This window comes from Falco biarmicus, chromosome 7, assembly GCF_023638135.1.
Source record: "Falco biarmicus isolate bFalBia1 chromosome 7, bFalBia1.pri, whole genome shotgun sequence".
In the NCBI taxonomy this organism is placed as follows: domain Eukaryota; kingdom Metazoa; phylum Chordata; class Aves; order Falconiformes; family Falconidae; genus Falco; species Falco biarmicus.
In genome coordinates, this window is record NC_079294.1 from 45,987,902 (window position 1) to 46,006,292 (window position 18,391).

At 39.5% G+C, this 18,391-nt stretch overlaps 1 protein-coding gene across 1 annotated transcript in view; it reads right to left on the reverse strand.

The window, feature by feature from the left end:
- The window catches only part of ASPG (asparaginase), a 47,059-nt gene that overhangs the window by 21,405 nt on the left and 7,263 nt on the right, over positions 1–18,391 (reverse strand). The window contains exons 3-8 of the mRNA XM_056346936.1: positions 15,326–15,437; positions 12,972–13,097; positions 11,395–11,478; positions 10,225–10,351; positions 3,476–3,588; positions 1,779–1,964 (exon numbers count right to left, since the gene is read on the reverse strand). Of these exons, the coding sequence (XP_056202911.1) occupies positions 1,779–1,964; positions 3,476–3,588; positions 10,225–10,351; positions 11,395–11,478; positions 12,972–13,097; positions 15,326–15,437 (748 nt within the window). The remainder of the gene's footprint in view (positions 1–1,778; positions 1,965–3,475; positions 3,589–10,224; positions 10,352–11,394; positions 11,479–12,971; positions 13,098–15,325; positions 15,438–18,391) is intronic.

Here is an 18,391-nt window from a genome sequence, read left to right on the forward strand (position 1 = left end):
AACCAGGGACTCAGCTGACCCACCTGGCTAGATTGAAAGAGTAAAACATGGCCTAGCCATATGCAAAAGCCCATGAAAGATTTTATTTACAGAAAAATAAAGTTAACGTTCCAGCAGCTTTCCAGAATTCACCCACGATACTTCCTCCATTGAGCAGTTCCTTATGAAGAGAAGAAGGTGATGAAAGAACAAGTGTGAAGTAATTTTGTAGGATTTGGCTCTGCCAGTTCTCCTAGAAAGATGCCCAACAGGGCAGCCTCCATCAATGGATGCTGAAGCAACACAATGCATGCTCCATACAAAAAGTGGAGACCAGAAGCAAACACATTTCCACACAGCCTTAACGAACCACTGTTCATTAAGACCTAAACAGAATCTTTCTATTCAGCATATCAACAGTCTGGATCACAGTGCAAAAACCCATTTTAGAGGTGTCTACTTGGAGAAGCTTTTCACAAGACATGGAAAAGTGTTGGGGTTTTTTAATTCCTTCCGTACATTTTAGCAGTTCATTTCAAGCAGAAGGGCACATAAAAGCTAGACTTCATTTTCATATTGTTTTCCCAAACACATTTGGTGTCTTCATTGACCTAAGTGCTTTCTTCCTTCCATATGAATTGTTCTATAGAATCCATGTATACCTATCCTATCTGCTACAGAGCCGGGACCTTTGCAAAAGTTTATGCCTCTCAGCACATCCCCATTAAGTTATGCAAAAGCTTTAGCAACACTCATATGTCTGCCCATATCAGAAAATACAGTTTGGATACTGAAGAGGTGGAAAGAAACACATTTCTTTTTCTTTCTCATCAAAACAGAATGCGTTCTTGAAGCGAACATAATCTAAAGCTGTGTCAAAACCAGTGTTAGAAGAGGCAGGTTTCAGCACCAGACTAGAGTATCTAGGTTTGCCTTACAGTCAACGAAGAGTCTGGCTCTGCCAGATGGGTGGCTGCTCCCAACAAAACCAGGTGTCTAAAACAGGGGGATGAGTCACCCTCTGGCAGTGCTTCTTGGCTATTTAATGGCTGGCCTGTTTATGAAGGCCAGTTAAACCAGCTTCCTTCATACTACCACATGCAACACATACTCTTATATGACTTTGAGCTCTTATTAGTCCCAGTGATGTCATGTCTTAATACACAACCGAGAAACTCACTACAAAGTGTCCTGAATATTAACAGCATCAATACAAAGCCTGCTTTAAGTTAACCTTCATGGGTTAAACGCAGCTGATTTCCTTTCTGCAAGACAGATGCTTCCCTTACATACAGTGCTCCAATCTCTCACTGAATTCAGTTGTACTTCCAGGCAAATTAAAACCTGGGATTTGGAATACTGCTTGGATTTACAGGCTTTCTTGATGTTCATGGACTGTAGCTCAGTAACTGCTAGCCTATCAAGTAGTACATTATTTGCTCGTCTGACCCCTACGCTAGCTTCTAGCTCGGTGGAATCCCCTTGGGAGCGTTGCTACCAAGCTAATGCAAGGTATCCTGGAGTGCTGCATATGACAGGAGCAAGCAATCACTCATTTGGGATTAGAGTTGACTGTTTCAACCATTCAGACTAGGAGTAACAGGATCCGATTTGCAGATACATATTTAAATGCTTCCAGCTTAAGATTTTTCAGATGTAGTTATTTTATGAGCCATATCTTTACAGTTAATAAATCTGGTTTTATACACTGGGACTACTAGAAGTCTACAATCAAGTTGTATCAGTGGGATGTTTCTTTTGCACAGCAGCAGGGTCTGAAATCACAGCACAACCCTTACCTGTCCTGTTGCATAGACCATTTTAACAGACCCTCGTAAGCACTGGGTACAGTTTAGAATCACTACATTTCGTGCAGCTGCTTTCCTCAGTTCTTCCAGTAAGTCTTCTCTGTTGTTCGGGGCATTGCCACTTCCATAAGTTTCAAGTACAATGCCCTCAGTTGGAGGCTGAAGAAATGCTTTTACCTGTTTGAAAACAAGACAGGGAAGAGAGAAAAAAAGGTGCGTTTAAGTCACATTAAGGTTTTCGTTTATGGCATAGCATTTTTAAAAATGGTCTATTCGTATTACAGTCTTACAGGCTCTCATGCCTTACAGTCTTCTCATGCCCTTCTGTGTTCCCCATTTGCAATAACTGGGACTGTAGAATAAGCTTTAAAAAAAAAAAAATATGAGAATTTCACTCTCTAGCTTCCTTTAAAATTCCTAGAGGGATAGATCTTAAAATAAACTATTTTCTACAGTCATGACCTCAGTGTGAAAAAGGATGCCATTGTTCAAGTGCCATTAACAGGCTATACTGTTGCACCACAGCGGGACAAAGCAGTAGTTTTACACTTATGAAATAAATGTAAAATTATTAATTGAGATTAGAATGCCCACCCCTGCCCAGATCCATTACTTTAGCAAATACTTTTGTTAAATGTCTGCCTAAGAGAGAGGGTGTCTCACTTTCCAGGAAAGAACATTCTAATGAAGCCTGGAGTTTGTTAGCTCAAAAGCCAATTGATTTAACTCAAGGCAGAAAAAAGAAGAGGCACTAACACCTTCTGGGTCAGTTGTTAATGAGGCAGCTATTGTGCCCCACTGTAAGAGAATGCCTAGCAAAGTCCTCTTTCTAGAAGGATATATTTTAAACAACCTAGATGTTTCCTTGCTGATCACATATGCTAAATGCAATGCACTGTAAGCCCCCATGAGGCTAACTATGCAGTTGGAGTTTTATTGCAAATATACCACCCCTCTGCCTTTCCATCTGTTCATATTCACCTAAAAAGAATGGTAATATAATTGAGTAGTGCTGCTTAAACTACTATTCAATTTAAGATGGCAACAGCCACAAATGACTTGTCAATTTAATGGAACAAGTATTAGTTGAAAATTTAAAGACAAATCTACCTAAACCCACAGTTCTGCAAAGTAATTTCTAAAGGAAAAAAAAAAAAATCCCACTCTATTTTCAGCAGCAAAATCTCACTTCTCATTTTCAGCTCTGTCTGAACGCTGAGGGTCATGTTAACCATCAGCGTGAGACAGAATGAATCTTAAAAAAGAAGCACGAGTTGCCGAAAAAGCCACACTCCCCTCCACCCACCATACTGCGTATTCTTTGACAAGATATCTATTAATGTATCTCAATATGCAGCAAAAGAGCATTTCCATGGTCACTGTAGCCTGCACATGTCTAGAAAAGCACACTTGACCTATTTATGAACCCTGATTATTTTTAAGTTTCAGAGCCCAGGCGGTTTAGACAAAAGATATTTGTAAAGCTTTTGTCAATAGTTTATGGCATATGAAAATAGTCTTTGAATGGTCTGATATTCAAAAAAAATGTTTATCAGATGACAGATCCTTCCCCTTCCCCCCAAAACTCCAACCACTGCTACAAACAATGCAGCTTCTCTACTTCAGTTAACTAATCTAGTGTTTGAGCATCACTTCACCCACTTCCAAAATGAAGTGGTAACACTTACAGCAGCAGTGGTGATTCCTGGGAAGATTCGCAGAAGCCCAACATTCCTATTCATATTGGTGTGAACTTGAAATTTCTTTCTGGTATTGGCTCTCCACACCGTTTCCCAGTTTACTGTTAAGAGAAATGGCCTTTTAAATTTAATATTAAGACATAATATTAAGTATACTTGTCGTACTTCATATTTAAAACATTGTCTTTAAAACTGTTTCTTATGCAGGGGATCCATGAAAGGCAATGTATTTGTGAAAAGAGAAAGGCCCATTTAAGACAGCAGCTGTATCATCAGCTGATCTAACACACCTTATTTATTAGGTGCCACAAAATATGTCTTCAAGGCCACATCCAGGTTAGGCTCAACTGTTATATTTTAGCTTTAATTCTGAAACAGTCTAGATTCTGAGATATATCAGTATTACTCATCAGTATTTCTAAGTTAGTGCCCTTCAAGGAGATATTTAATATAATATGTATGCTTGCTTCAATTTAATAGCATTTTATAGCAAAGATGTCCAAAATGGGTATGTTAGTTCAATGACCGTTAGTGAACGGGATGATCGATCAGACGCAAAGCTGCATACCTCTATTACAACCTCTTCAAAAGAGAAGCCTGATAGCTCTGAAAAGCATTCTGAAAAGTGCTAGATCTGACTGGTTCACAAGATTGACCATGTCCTGTTAGTGCCAGCTCTCCCAGTTCAGTGGTCAGAAAGCCTCAGCCAACAGTGTCGTGCAGGTCTAGCAGAGGTGAGGCACTTACTCGTCACACACTGACCTGAACTTCATTGTTATGTAGTTGGCCTGATACCAGCCTGGATTAATGTTTAGAAAACAGACCTTCATCTTCCCAGACATGAGAGATGACAAATGCAGTTACTGTTGCCGCTAATCACCTCCCGAGTTTATTAGGTAGTTACTAAAGATTAAATAAAATAGCAAGGATTCAATTAACTCTGATTATACATTTAGAGCCAGAAGCCAGCTGTTTAACTAATAGTTTGTTTGTGTTGCATTATTAGAAGCCAAGTCATGCATTATTGATTTCAGAATTACACTACTTCACTGTAGGAGCGCAGTGTTGGTAGCACTGACTACCTACAAGGCAGTGGAAGAGGTTTAACAAACAGCAGCCAACAGCTCAGAGCATCATGCTTTGATGAAAGCCCACCATGCCATAAAGCTACCTGTTTCCCCATCATGATTTAAGCTTTTTAGGTTTTGGAGAAACTCTCAAGCAGCAAAACAGATAAAAGATCTGCGTGCATAATACTGAGTTACTCTCAGCCATGCGGAGTTACTCACACCAATTACCGTTGCAATCTCTTGCCATCAGCAGACAGCCATTTGCAAAAAAATTCAGAGTACATTTAAAAGCCTTCATTGAAGCCTACTCCATTGTCCCATTACCAGAGATACTAAAAACTACACAATCCATTAAATCAAGATAGAAAATAGCAGTCACCTATAAGACTTAACAAAATTTCTCTTCCTGTCGTTGTGCCCTGTCAGCAACTAGAGCCTCTGCATGTTCTTTCTAAAAAAATATCGTAAGTCATTAAACAGGTCACAAGCAGTTGGCTGGGCATCACATTTGTCCAACCAGCAACACTTCAGCACATGGATTCCTAATGCCCTGGGAATGAAAGAATAGAAATACAGACCATTTCTACAGTTTCTTTCTTTGTGCTAAGCTGGCCGGCACAGTTCTGAAACCACCTGGCTGGATTTAGTAGCTAGCCAAGTAGCTGTCAGAGGCCTCCACGAGCTTTCCAGAGGGAGTCAGAGACCTGCAGGAGGTACACAAGGAGTGCAGAAAGCTGGGCATTTGTTCTGCTGGAGGTTCATAGGCCTGGCTAACCACGTTCACTCAGGAACACTGTGCTTTAGGAAGCAGCAGCGTTTGGCAATAAATGCAATCCTTTCAACCTTCTAACACACAGATTAATTCTTTAAAAGCAGCCTTCTCTGTAAGATTGGGTGGCAATAAAATTGTATCAGGGCTTTCTTTCCTTTATCCTCCATAAACTAGGAATCCTTGCCAAAACTTCACAAACACATACTACTAAGTTTGGCAACCATTAGTATCTCTAACGCCTGTAACAAACTTGAAGAATGAACTGAGGAAACCTGCCTTGGCATGGATCATTAAGATACTGCCAAAAGTAGAAGACCAAGGAGAGAGATCAGAGGATAGGTTCAGAAGTCAGACCTATACCTGTACTCTTGGAGTACGCTCTACCAAATAACATATCATCTTCAAGATAAATGTAATGCATGCAGACATAGTACCGTGATGTCATTCCAAACTATATTAAAAAAAGAATTAAAGATTGCCTCTGAGTTAACATGAACCTCATCAGCCTACATAATGTGCTTGGTACTGCAGACTCCACAGATGTCAGTTTTCCATTAGACAAACAAGTCTAAAAGGCAGAACAAAAGGCAAGTGTGATGCAAGAGCCAAAGACAAACAAATATACATAAAAGCCCAACTCCATCTCCGATTTATTCAGAACTGTTGTAAATGAGGAAAAGAGCCATGGGGAGCAGGGGAAATTAGAACACACCCTTTGCATCCTCCATCTCAAAGATAAATATTCCTCCTTTTTGGGGATGTAATGTCACATAGCTAAGTTCAAGCATCTTCATCATACTGCACAAACCAGATGACTTGCAGCCTAGTGTCACACCACACAGCATTCTTTTTGTTAAATAAAAAGCCCCAAACCTTAGAAATCACTAACAGTTCTTAAGTAAGAAACTCATATACAAGCAGGTAAAGTACAAAAAGCTATATATCAGTGTTCATAGCAGGTTTTTATCCTACAGATAAGAGTGACTAATTAGGGATATTCAGTTCTGGCACACCACAGAAAACTGTAAACTGTTCTAACTTGGACAGTTTGTGCTTGGGAAGAGTTGAGTTGATATAGTGTACTGCATTATGTAAATGTGGATACAAAGCTGAGGAACTAACATAAGCTAGCTACTGGTGTTGCAGAGCAGAAAGTAAGTTTTTAAAAGAGGTAATGGTTATTTATATGCTGTATCCAAAATGGCTTGGGATAGAAAAGATTGCAGTATTTGAGGAGACTGCATTCAAGATATTAAGGCCTTTGGTTTATTCTTCCAAAGAAAACCATCACATAAACAATACTCTGCTATTGCCAACCTTCCCCTCCCTACCAAACACTACAGCTTTTAAAAATCACAGCTGAAAAATACATCCTTGTCTTATTCAGCTTTATTCTCTCTCTCAGTATGGTGATAAGGTTAGTGTGGGGAAAAAACATCAACCTGACTTAAAAATAAAATAAATAAAAAAAAGAGAAGCAGCTCTACACAGTCCAGAAAGCAGCAAGAAACTCCAGTTGTTAAACAGCACCTATGCCACAATGCAGGTTTCAAGTTATAATGGAAGAGCAGCAACTAAGAGCGACACCTCCCTTAGGAGTGGTGACTGAACTCTGAGTTATGAAATCAAACAAGAAATACAGCTTTTTGTGCTTGCAGAGCTCCAGACAAACAGAAATGCTTTCTTCTTATCCTTCTCTGCAGGGCTGCAGGCAAGCCCCACCACTATATAAGCTGCCCCAGCATTCATTACAATTCATGGAGGCAGCCAAGGGGTGGGGAGGCCAGGCCAACCTATAGGTGCAAATTCCTGAAGGAGGCAAACAAACACAGACCCCCTTTTTTGGCAGTTTGTTATAAAACAATCACCACACACCTTTTGAAATTAATATTTAAATTGAATGGTGTTGCTGCAAGAATCAACATGCCTACTTAACAAGGGTGGGGGGACGACCAAAAGCACTTCAGTGAAGAAAGCTCGCACTTGTCTTAATACAGAAAGGTCTAGGGCTTTTTGCTATAAATAACCAGAACTGCCAACCAAGACACAGACCTGGCCAGTGACTAATAGCTTCTCTCTAATGACAGACAAGCTATTTGGGTAGACGAGCCCACGAGGACCTTCTAACCTCCTGCTGCTGCACTACACCTGCATGCACAGTCACATGGGCTCTGTCTCTCCCCTACACAAATTGTTTTTCATCATATGGTCCTGTATACGTGCACCACTCCCAGATGTTACATGCAAGTGTGATGAAGAAAGTCCAGCCATGGTGACAAAGCAAGTTTTGTATGTGCTTCTTTAGGACATTCGAGAACAGAGAACAGCAATCAATTATGAAATATACTGAGACTCTTTACACATTTCAAGTGAAATAGTCCTTGTCTCTCCTGTTTTTAAAATATGGGAGAAATAAGGTAAGGTCTTTTTTTCTTATAAGCTTTAAGATTTTAGAAATATTTTTTATTATTTCTATATTGTCCATTTCATACAGAGATTTGTGGCTCTGCTGCAAAAGTATTTCCCATCAACATTGGGTTTCTTGTTCATCCCAGGAGTGGGCTAGAATTTTTCACTTCTAACAGGACTTTGTTGTGCTAAATTGAAAGTCTTGAGGAAGCTGACGTGCTTCCTCATCTAAAACTGGATAACAGGACTGTTAGGAGTTGCTAAGACAGTTAAGGATCTGGCTGAGAACACAGCCAGTTGATGGGATCAGAAATCCACTGGGAGCCTCACCTGAAGAGGGAACAGGGTGAGAAATGGATATCAAAAATGAAGGAGAGTGCTGCAGGGAAGAGGACTAAGTTTCTCCCTCTCCTCTTTGGCTCTCAAGTAGATTGTTGCTTTTAGATGGTATGCCTAGCCTTGAACAGCATGTCCTCTCCTCATTCCTGCATACCAACCCATGATCTCATTATGCTCCTCACTCCCTCCATCCTGTCACCTCTTCCCCTCTGATTCTCTGGAATTTTCATTCCCAGCTTCATTAGAACTGGGAAGCCTGAAGAAGAGTTTCTGCCCGTGGCCTTCTCCTCCTGGCATCCTCAGGCTACTCTCCATAATGCTGAAGCAGCAAGCCAGCCCTGTCTACAGGAGGATTAAGGTGTGTTATAGAAAGTTGTTTGAAAAAAAACCACGTTAAAAGATGCTAGATTTGTTTGGTTTGTTTTAAAAGCCCAAGTGGTACCTTGTGTCCATGAAACCTTCATATGAGGATTGTACAAGCAAACTCAAGGGAGACAGCGATGTTTCAAACAATTACTTTGGACAAAATAAAGCAGCACTTGTAGATTGTCCATACTATAAACTATGTTTTTTCAAAATGAAACAATACTTCAATACTGACACCATCATCTTGGATAAATGATGCTACCTCAACAGGGTAATCAACTGAAACAAATAAAAATAGAGCCTATCACACCACCAGTTTCTAAACCAGAAATCCCCACTGATCTCAATGGGGCATTCTACTGAAAAGATAATGGGACCCAATATGGGCCAAGGGAAGTACTTAATAACTTTCTCATTTTTCTACTATAGACAAGGAATCACAAAACAGTTCATTCAAATCCAAATGAAAAATAGCATGCAGTTTGCAGCTTGATTTCATTATTGATCAGTCAGTAAATGGGATTTATTTATACCCTATTTGACACAGTTCATAAAAACCCAAGAAAGAAGATTCTCCCCAATTTACTGCAGCTATCAACTGACAGCATTGCTGTTGATTTCAGATACACCGTATTTGACAGAGCACAGTAACACAACAGTGGCTGACACTCTCTCTGAGAGATGTCTTATGGAACCCTGCAGTATTTCACAGGCTTCCTCGGTTTCTATCTGGCTGCTACAGGCACAGGGCTTTGATCCTGAAACTTTGTTAAGTAACTCCCACTCATTAGGTGGAAGGGATAAGCTTATTTTTCCAATTTGCAGAATGTCTGTCTCTAGTAGTGGAAAGCCTTCAGAATGGCACACTGCATGGCACAGGGCTAGATCTCCTACCGCCACTAACAGCGCCTAGCAAAAGCATTTGGGAACCCCTTCCTATTCTTATTTTTTTGTAGTAATGGAGATTGACATGAAGTCCTACTCCTTTTTAATATACCTAGCCTATCGCAAAGCAGCTGGCATAATATGTCATATTTTGTAAAACTGTCCTTTAGTATGTTTTTCAGCAACTCCTCATTTGGCCAAATTCCAAATGTGTCTCTCTCCTCCCCTCCAAAGGGTGCCATTTATCCAAGAACAGACATCAATACGTTAATGACTTCGTAAACAGGTACCGAAACCTTCATGTAGTCTTTCCCCTTCTTAAAAAAGAGACACACAGAAATTACAGGGAGCCCAAGTTAGTTTAGGGGGAAAAAAAACCAACAAACTTATTCTAGGTCTGCTGTTTCCAATGTGCTTGCAATTTAGACAGGTCCTAAATATCCAGTAAAACTTACACAATGACATGCACCAAACAGAGAATCTGTTGAAGCTGCAAGTACTCTGCAATAACTCTTGTGCCTGATTTCTGAGCCCAGCGTGGTCATTAACGAGATTAAACTCTTTGTTCTTTCAGTCCTCACTCCCTCATTTTTATCTTCAGAGCAAGCACTTTCATAACACAGGGGCAACATTCCCTCTGGTTAGTCTGGATCTTTAGTCAAAGTCAGTCTAGCGCACATCTATATTCAATAGATAAATGCAGTTGAGTCACAAATTCTCAGTCTTACTAATATTTAAACATTTTCAGAGCAAGTAAGGTGGAGTCAAGCTACAAGGCTTGCAAAGATATTTGCATTTACAAACTGCGTTTCAACTACACAGGCACAGATTTTTTTCAGCTAGAATTCTATTGCATGTGGCATAAATTACAAGGCTTAAGAGATGATCTTGCTTACTTGTAATATCAACCTCAGCATTTGCAAGTGGAGGCAGGTTAGGTGAGGAAAAGGCATTGAAACTCCCAGCATCCACCTTAGTCACCCTATTTCCCCTGTACAGTTTATTATAAAAATACAGGCACACCTGCAAGACAAGTAAAGAAACAGGTCTGAATAAGCCAGTAATTAAAAGATTCAGTAGATAAATACTGTAGTCTGTCCTTTATAAAGTGTTTTCTAAATCTTTAAAGCAACTCAGAGGCTAGTAGATGTTTACAACTCTTAGCCTTTCAAAAAGGGTTGGCACATCTGTCACACATTGGTTAAAGAATTTAAGAACAAAACAAGTTAAGAGCTAACTAGTTTCATAATCCTCTCATGAGGCATAGTCTAGGAGACAGCAGATTTGCCTGAGTCCACTTCAGAGACAGAGGAAACAAACAGTGTGGACTTATTAACAAATTCGTCAGTTACATCTAAATTCAGAGTTCAAAACCTTAACAAAAGGCCTCGTGAAAACGAGGATAACTTTCAAGTTTCCACACAAATAATTACGTTCCTTCTCAAATCCCTCTAAGTTTGTCAATTGGAATTTGAAGGAAAAGAGATACCTCAAACTGTTATTAGTTACAGAGATCTTGGCCCGTCAACTATTGCTGTTGTCTTACAAGAACTGGCTTTAGGAGCACGGCAGAAGTGAAACAAGGTGCACCTAGACCAGTTTTCTCCCCAATTTTCAGGCTGCACAGCATCAACAACTTTAAAGTTGGGGTGCTGAGACCACAGAGGTACTTCCATGTCCATTAGGGATATCACCCTCAACACTTCAGTCTTCAGGAACTTGAGTCAGAAGGCACTCCTACCAGTTCTAGAGCAACTTTAGAACTTCAAAGTAACTTGGTTAAAAAACTGACTATTTGCAAGCGAACCTCTGATTTCAAGTCTGCTGCAAGGTGTATTTCAGACTTGATAGTCTTTACAGGTTGTATGTGGGCTAAATGGGATATGACTTCTGAGAAAATGGCACATGCTTTGCCATGCAAGTGCCTGTTACCTCAGCAGAATCCATTTATCTTCCTGTTTAAGCACAATTCCATACTGCCTACTGGGTATTTTGAGTATGTAAATTTGTGTCCTGGCTAGAAGGAGAAAAGTAGCTTCTGAGAGAGTCTTCACAGGCAAACAGACCTCAGGAATCACAAACTGCCCAGCAAACAGCAGTGCCCCCAGAAGGTTGGCTCGGCCGTCATTCCGTAACTCGTATATGGGCACCTGAAAAGCAGAGACTGAAATTACACCCTGTCCCTTATGTAAAGCCAACACAGCAGAAAAAAAAAAAAATAAAGAGCCCAACTTATGCAAGACAAATACATTATAATTTATGTAACAATGATTTATAACAAATAAAGTCTCCTTCTTTATCCAAACTATTTTAGACTGTAGCAGATGGCAGGATTTCCTTCTGTGCTTAACAGACTTCCATGATTTAAATGTTTAAAAGCTAATATAGAGATGATTCTGGTGTGATTAAGCAGATTAAGAGACTGATGCAGGAAAAATATAAAAAGTAGAAAGCAGGCATAGTTAAACTGACCGAGCATGGGAGAAGTGATTGTACAAGAGAAAAAGCAAGGCAGATCATACAGAACTGCCACTATGGGCTTCACAACAGCTCTCTTGCACCATCTTTTCCCATAGTATAGAAAAACTGAGCAGGTTAATACTGACAGAAACGAACAAGATTAAAAACAGAAATTTGGTCTGCTGAGTGATGACTTCCATGCCTTTTCAGATTGCTACTTTATTAACAGAGTCAGAGCTCCTTTCAGCAGTGGGAAAAAAAATAAAAAAAATCACATGGCTTCATTGCTAGATAATATGTCAGGCAAATCTCCAAGCAATAAAGCCAAAACGAAAGTAAAACCTCGAATATGATGTATCACAACTAGACTGCCCCATGTCAGGACAGTAAGTGGGAGCATAATCCTTCTTAGACTTTTGTATTTTGACTTCAAATAGACCACATGTGAAAGGGAGGTTATGAGATGGGGGAGGGGAATTTTACTGTGCAATGTTTCATCTCTCCTTTGTGATTAGAGCTGTATTTTATGCTCAAGCAAGCTATTCTAGTAAGACAACCCCTCCCCCTCAGACAATATGCAAAGGGCTGATTTCCAGCTAAGAGAATGAAAATTAATAAATGGAGCCTTTAGAGGAAAGGAAATAGAACATGTTAGATGCTTTCTGGAATAGAAATTATCAAAAATGCATCTAATGCTTAGAGATTATTAAAAAATGGTAAAGAATGCAACAATGAGTAACGTAAGACAGGATAAGAACTGATGAAGTAAAAAGTGATAAGCTTCAGGGCTTTAAGGAGGAAAAAAAAAACCAAAAAAAAAAAAAACCAGCTAACAACCAGCAGCCACCTGAGGCTGGAAAGATGCTTCTCATATAAACCGATTAATACACAATGGCCAATGACAGGCTCTTATATCTTTCTCTGAAGCATCTGGCCCCAGACATAATGAACTACTGGTCTGATTTGGTACAGAGTTGTAAAGTCATTAATGATAAAATTATGGGGCAGATCCTCAGCTGGTGAGCCTGTCAGCTCTCACAAATTTCTATCAGCGCTGTGACCATTCACCTTGGCCAGAGGCCTGCCCTGCACTACCAAACTATACAGTGATAATCAGGATGCTACCTACTTTTCCATATAAAAAACAGAAATTAAGCTTCTGACTTCAAATTAAGTCCATTACCTGAGATCCTGTCAGAACAATAGTTTTACCCAGGTTCTCACACATGAAGGATAAGGCTGAAGCTGTGTAGGCCATGGTGTCAGTGCCATGGAGGATCACAAAACCATCGTACTTTTCATAGTGCTCCTGGAGATGGAGAGACCGTTTCCACACTGTTAGAGCAACGCACCAGCATCAGCAAGCAAGGTACATACTGCATCACTTTCACTGAGGCAAGCAACAGCATAATACTTTAAAGGGTACTACACGCATAACGCGTCCTAAAGTTATCCTGTTTTCAGTTTAAATACAATTAAGGGTTAATAGGACACTAAACACTAGAGCCGCTAATTCTAATTATGGAACAGTCAAAGAGATTCTTCTATGTATACATATTAATGCTGCATTTTTAAAGCAGAAGACTGCTAATTAAGAAAAGCTTAGCAATGGCTTTAAACAAGAATGTTAACATATGCAAATTAGCCATATAGTCTGATTTCTTGTTGCCGCTTTTACTTTAGGGATTACACCATTTACAGGAACAGATTAGGCAAACCAAGGCTATCATAACCTATAGGAAAAACGGTCCATTTAATCCGGGTGGCAGAGAGGGAAGTTGTCAGTGTACGAGTGCCCTCTCCTGTTGAAAAGTCACCTTTTCTGCAGCAGCATGTGCCTTCTGCCCCAAAAGAGGTGATTTTTGAGAAGTCCCTTAATCAGGCACGCACAGATGCAAAAAGGGAATTTAAGAGTAACTTTCACCTACATAAAATTCCACCCAGGAGTTGTTTGTTTGGGTTTTTTTTAATGCAAAGCATGAATCGCACAGTTCATCCTGTTGGAATAAGTTCATCTGCTGGCTTTTTGGAGGAAAAAGGAATCGGTTCCTCAATTTTACGTGTTGCACACAGTAAACACTGTAGTGAGACACTGATGTCCCTGATGCCATTTGGTAACACAGAAAGGATTACATAAAAGTCTGAGCAGACATATGAAGTGCCAGTGGGGGAGGAAAAGAGGGGGTTTGCAATAGAATTAAATAAGATCTCTTTTTAATTACTCTTATGCTACAATAGGCATATGTGCTTGGCATCTTCTGATGACATGGTCACCTCCAAACTCCCACAGATTTCTACTCATCCTTTTGCTGTTTCTTCACTGATACTCATGCCTGCATGTTACTGCCTACTGGAGGTTTCAGGGGACCTCTGCTTGTCTCTAACAATTAGCCAGCAGAACAACCGCTAGCACTGCAAGATCTTCCAGTAGGCCAAACTACAGCGTGATGCAAAAACCACGCTGTAGTTCCCAGTGCAGTAACAAGGTCAGTCAGTCTCAAGAAGACCTAACCCCTGCTCCATCCCACACACCAGCTCCATCCCTTCTCTGCCCTGGCAAGATGCATTCAATAGCAGGAGTATTGTCCCTAGTTTGGTGGTTTCCAGATTAGAGCACCTAAGGGTGAAAGACTATTACCTGAATCTTCAGCATTTTTCCCTGCATTATTGTACTGCTCATGTGCATTGCTACAGCTTGGTCAAGGAAGGAAATCTACACTACAAAGCTCACTACCACAGAGCGAGCTTGAGTGGAAGAGCAGTATCTTACTAGGCCCACGGTTATTTCTTTCTAACAGCTACGTATCAATTCCTGTTGTAAAGTATTTGAAATGTTTCACATTTCTACTTTCTTAAAAGCACATAGCTAAGTTTGGACATGGAAGCAGAGAAATGCTGATATTTTTTTTAATCTAGAGAAGGAGGTAATGAATTTATGTATATATGCAGAAATATCCAGGGCTTTAAACATATCTCAGTGTGGGAAACCTAACCATGATAGCATTTTTTCAACTGGCTTTGGCTTTGTAGGCGGTAAAGTCCATCTGTGTCTAAAGTAAGAAAGGCATGAAGACATGAAATTATTTTCTACGTCAATAGCCAACTATTAAGCTATTTGAACACTCAAATTATATGTAACTAAGTCACTTACACCTAAGAATTATATTCACTGTCAAAAAATATTGACTACAAGTCAACATTTTAGACAATATCAGCCTACATGTTGCATACCTTATTCAATCATAGCTACAATTTTCCTATTTATTTTCTTGTACAGAATGATGACATGGCTTATCATTGCATGAACTATATAACTTTAATGAGTTTGCAACATTTTGAAAAGAAAAAAAAATTCAGCAAGCCTTGCAAGCATAGTACTTGTTACTTTGCAAGTAACTAAGCAAGGTACGTAACATATACATTTTAAATTAAAAAATACATACAGCACTACTGAATTGTCTTATCTTGCTAAGTATACTAGATATACTGCTGGTTTCATTTAAGCAACAAATGAATTCTTATCCCACACCATAGTACCTCAAGTTTTCTTGCAATTTTGGCCCAGTCCTCTGGTGTCATGTTGGAAGAATCAAGCAGCGGTGAGAGCTCCAGGATTGTGTAAAAAATTCTTTTGTTTTGCTTAGAGACACTATGAAGAAAGACAATCGAAAAAAAATAATTCTCAGTAATATCAGCTTATAACCTCCATTTTTTTCCTCTAAACCAGTAATTTTCACCATTTTCCTCCCCACCCCCCAAGTCTATGGCAAAAAAATGGTTTTAAATTTGGAACATTACGTTCCCAGGTTAGAAGTTCATGGCTTGATGTGGTTTAAAGCACTAATCCATAAATTTAACTTCATAACAAATATAATTTGGGAGGTGGAGAAAAGCTGGCAAAACTAACAATAGAAAAGAAGAACCCAAACTTACTTTCTTTAAGTTTGGAACTGAGTTCTAACAAAAGTTGATACAAAGCTTTATGGTTTAAAAATGCTTCATAAGCTATTGAGAGGAATCTATAAAGCTTCCAAAGTTCATTGGGGGTCAACAGAAGAATTGCAACAACCTTTTGATCCTTTTATAAATATAAATAGATACCCTATAAATATATACTCTTTCCTGACACAAAGGGTATTTTCTCTTTAGAGTCTTATAACTGGGATTCATTTTTGTGGCCTTTAGAAGGTCCACCCTTCTCAGTTTCTCTGACCTCAGATTTCAGAAAAAACTCTCTTGGTTAGTTAAGATCTTCAAGTAAACTCTTGCCTTTGTTAATAATAGGCTAACTTTGTAAATGTGATGTGATCATAGCAAAGATCTTAAAATACTGGCACAGTATTGAAGTATTTAAAACTGAGGCCTTGGGACTATAAACGCTTCACTGGCAATCAGTTATTGGCCACTAAACAAGTGCAACCTTGACAGCTGGGAAAAGACTGCTATAAGTACAATAAAAACAAAACAACCATGCGAGTGGGAAAAGACACAACCCAAACCAAAAACTGACAGTCAAGCAACAGGATAAAGTACCTGTGAGGCTGAGGAATGTAACGCTTCCAAGCATCATGCAGTGTGTAGCCCAGCAGATGGAGACCAAAGATTAAGAAGCGTTTACACAGTGAAACATCTTACAAAGATACACGATCCCAGATTTGGAGGGGACTTACCAAAGGTGATGACGGCTATGGAATCACAGTGGGATTGTTGTAGCTCTAAGCATACTGTCTGCTCTCCCTGCCTCCAAGGGCCACCGGTCTCCCTTTGCCCACTTGCCTATCTCAAGAAATCTGACTCTTCAAAGAACTTTGATTTGCCAGCCAAACAGACCACATACAGGGCATGTGTCTTACCCCACAAAACGTGCACACTTCTCATTAACTTTCTAGCCACTGAGAATAAAGTCAACTAGGTATAAATTCAACTTGGCAGTTAAGATGTGGGGTAATAAAAGAACCCTACTCCTCCTGTTTTCTGCTACCTTTCTGAAGCTTGGAAGGGGATAGAATATCCACCATTTTCACCCATTCTTACATTAGCTGGAATATGTTCCTATTTAGCAATGCAGTGGCCAAGATGCAGCTAACAAAGCAGCACTGCGAGCAGGCCAGCTCTGCTGACCCCCTCTCTTTTCCAGGCAGAACCATCCAGAGCATGTTTGACAGGATCATCTTCAGAACGTTCTCAATGTTTTTCCACTGCCTGAGGATGATGGAAAGGTCCCTGCCAGCTGTAACTGTGATAAATACTTGTACATTTACACTGGAAGACAGTCAAAGGCTATAGAAAAGACCAGGATACTGCATGGATGTGTAAAAGTTCCTGAAATATGGTGCTTAGAGCACAGAAAAGTTGATTATCTTCCTTCAGCATTTGCAGAAGTGTTTTGTTCCCACTTGCTATTCATGTATATATTTATAGCGATATAAAATATGTAAAAAAAGGTCAATTATCAGTTGATCAGCTAATAAAAACTGCAGACCCACTCCCCTTATGAGGCCTGTAGGACAGCTGCGTACAGCAGGAAGCGCATTTAAAAAATGTGCAGTTTTCGTTCATAACGAACTGACATACTGTACCAAATAAGTTCAGACTTCATATGAAAAATTGCCTAGATGGATATCACATTTACACATGCTAAGAGTAACTTTGGAACTCAGTTGAAAATCTGTGTAAAGAAAGTTCCCCTGAGGATGTGCTGTTGAAATAAAATATGACATACCGACACCAGAGACTGGTCTAGTCTATGACTTTTGATGCCTTTCTAAAAAGAGATTATATTATTCCTTTTACATCGAGGTCATCACACAGATATACAGAGTTCACAAAATACTCCTATTTTCTCCCCTCAGAAACTCATGATATTTCTTAACTGCCTGGTTAAAATATCACTCGGGCAGCACAAAACAGAAAATGGCAAATTGCCATGACCAGCCTCCGGAACAGCACTCAGCAGCACCAAAAAAACAAAACAAGGTTGTTTTTTAAACCTCCATTTTTGATGTGAATGATTGGTTTAAGCTTTCTTGTTCTTCAGGGAAAAGATGTGCCAGAAGTATATTTAAGACTCAAATGGGTATATTAGTGTAGTTTTGTTGTATTTCAAATCCCTTAAAAGTATGTAGAAGTTATTTGGTCACAAGCACAGTATCGTAACAGAGCTCCATCTTTCTTTGTATAGCCATCGTATTAAACACAAACTGTACATATCAATACTGCTCCACTGGGAGCCCATTCGTTTTCCCTTTACCCCTTTCTCTGCCATCTGCCTTTTAAGTGGTTACTTTTAAAAGCTTTACACAGAGGAACTCAATATAAAATAGCAAGAACTTAATAAACCTCACATTTCCTTTATATGCCTTGATTTTCTCCTTAAAAATTAAATATCCATTTTTACTCTTACAGCAAAACAGCTATAGTCCCATTTACCTTTGAATGACTGCGTAAAATCATTCTTTGCGAAAAGTTAACATGTTTACAGGGGTACAGTCATGCACCACAGCTGGGGAATATCTCAGATTAGCATATTGCCCTCTAAATAAAACCTATAAGCTTATTAATCCTTGCCCAACAGTTAAGAAGCAATGCAGATTAATTATAAGC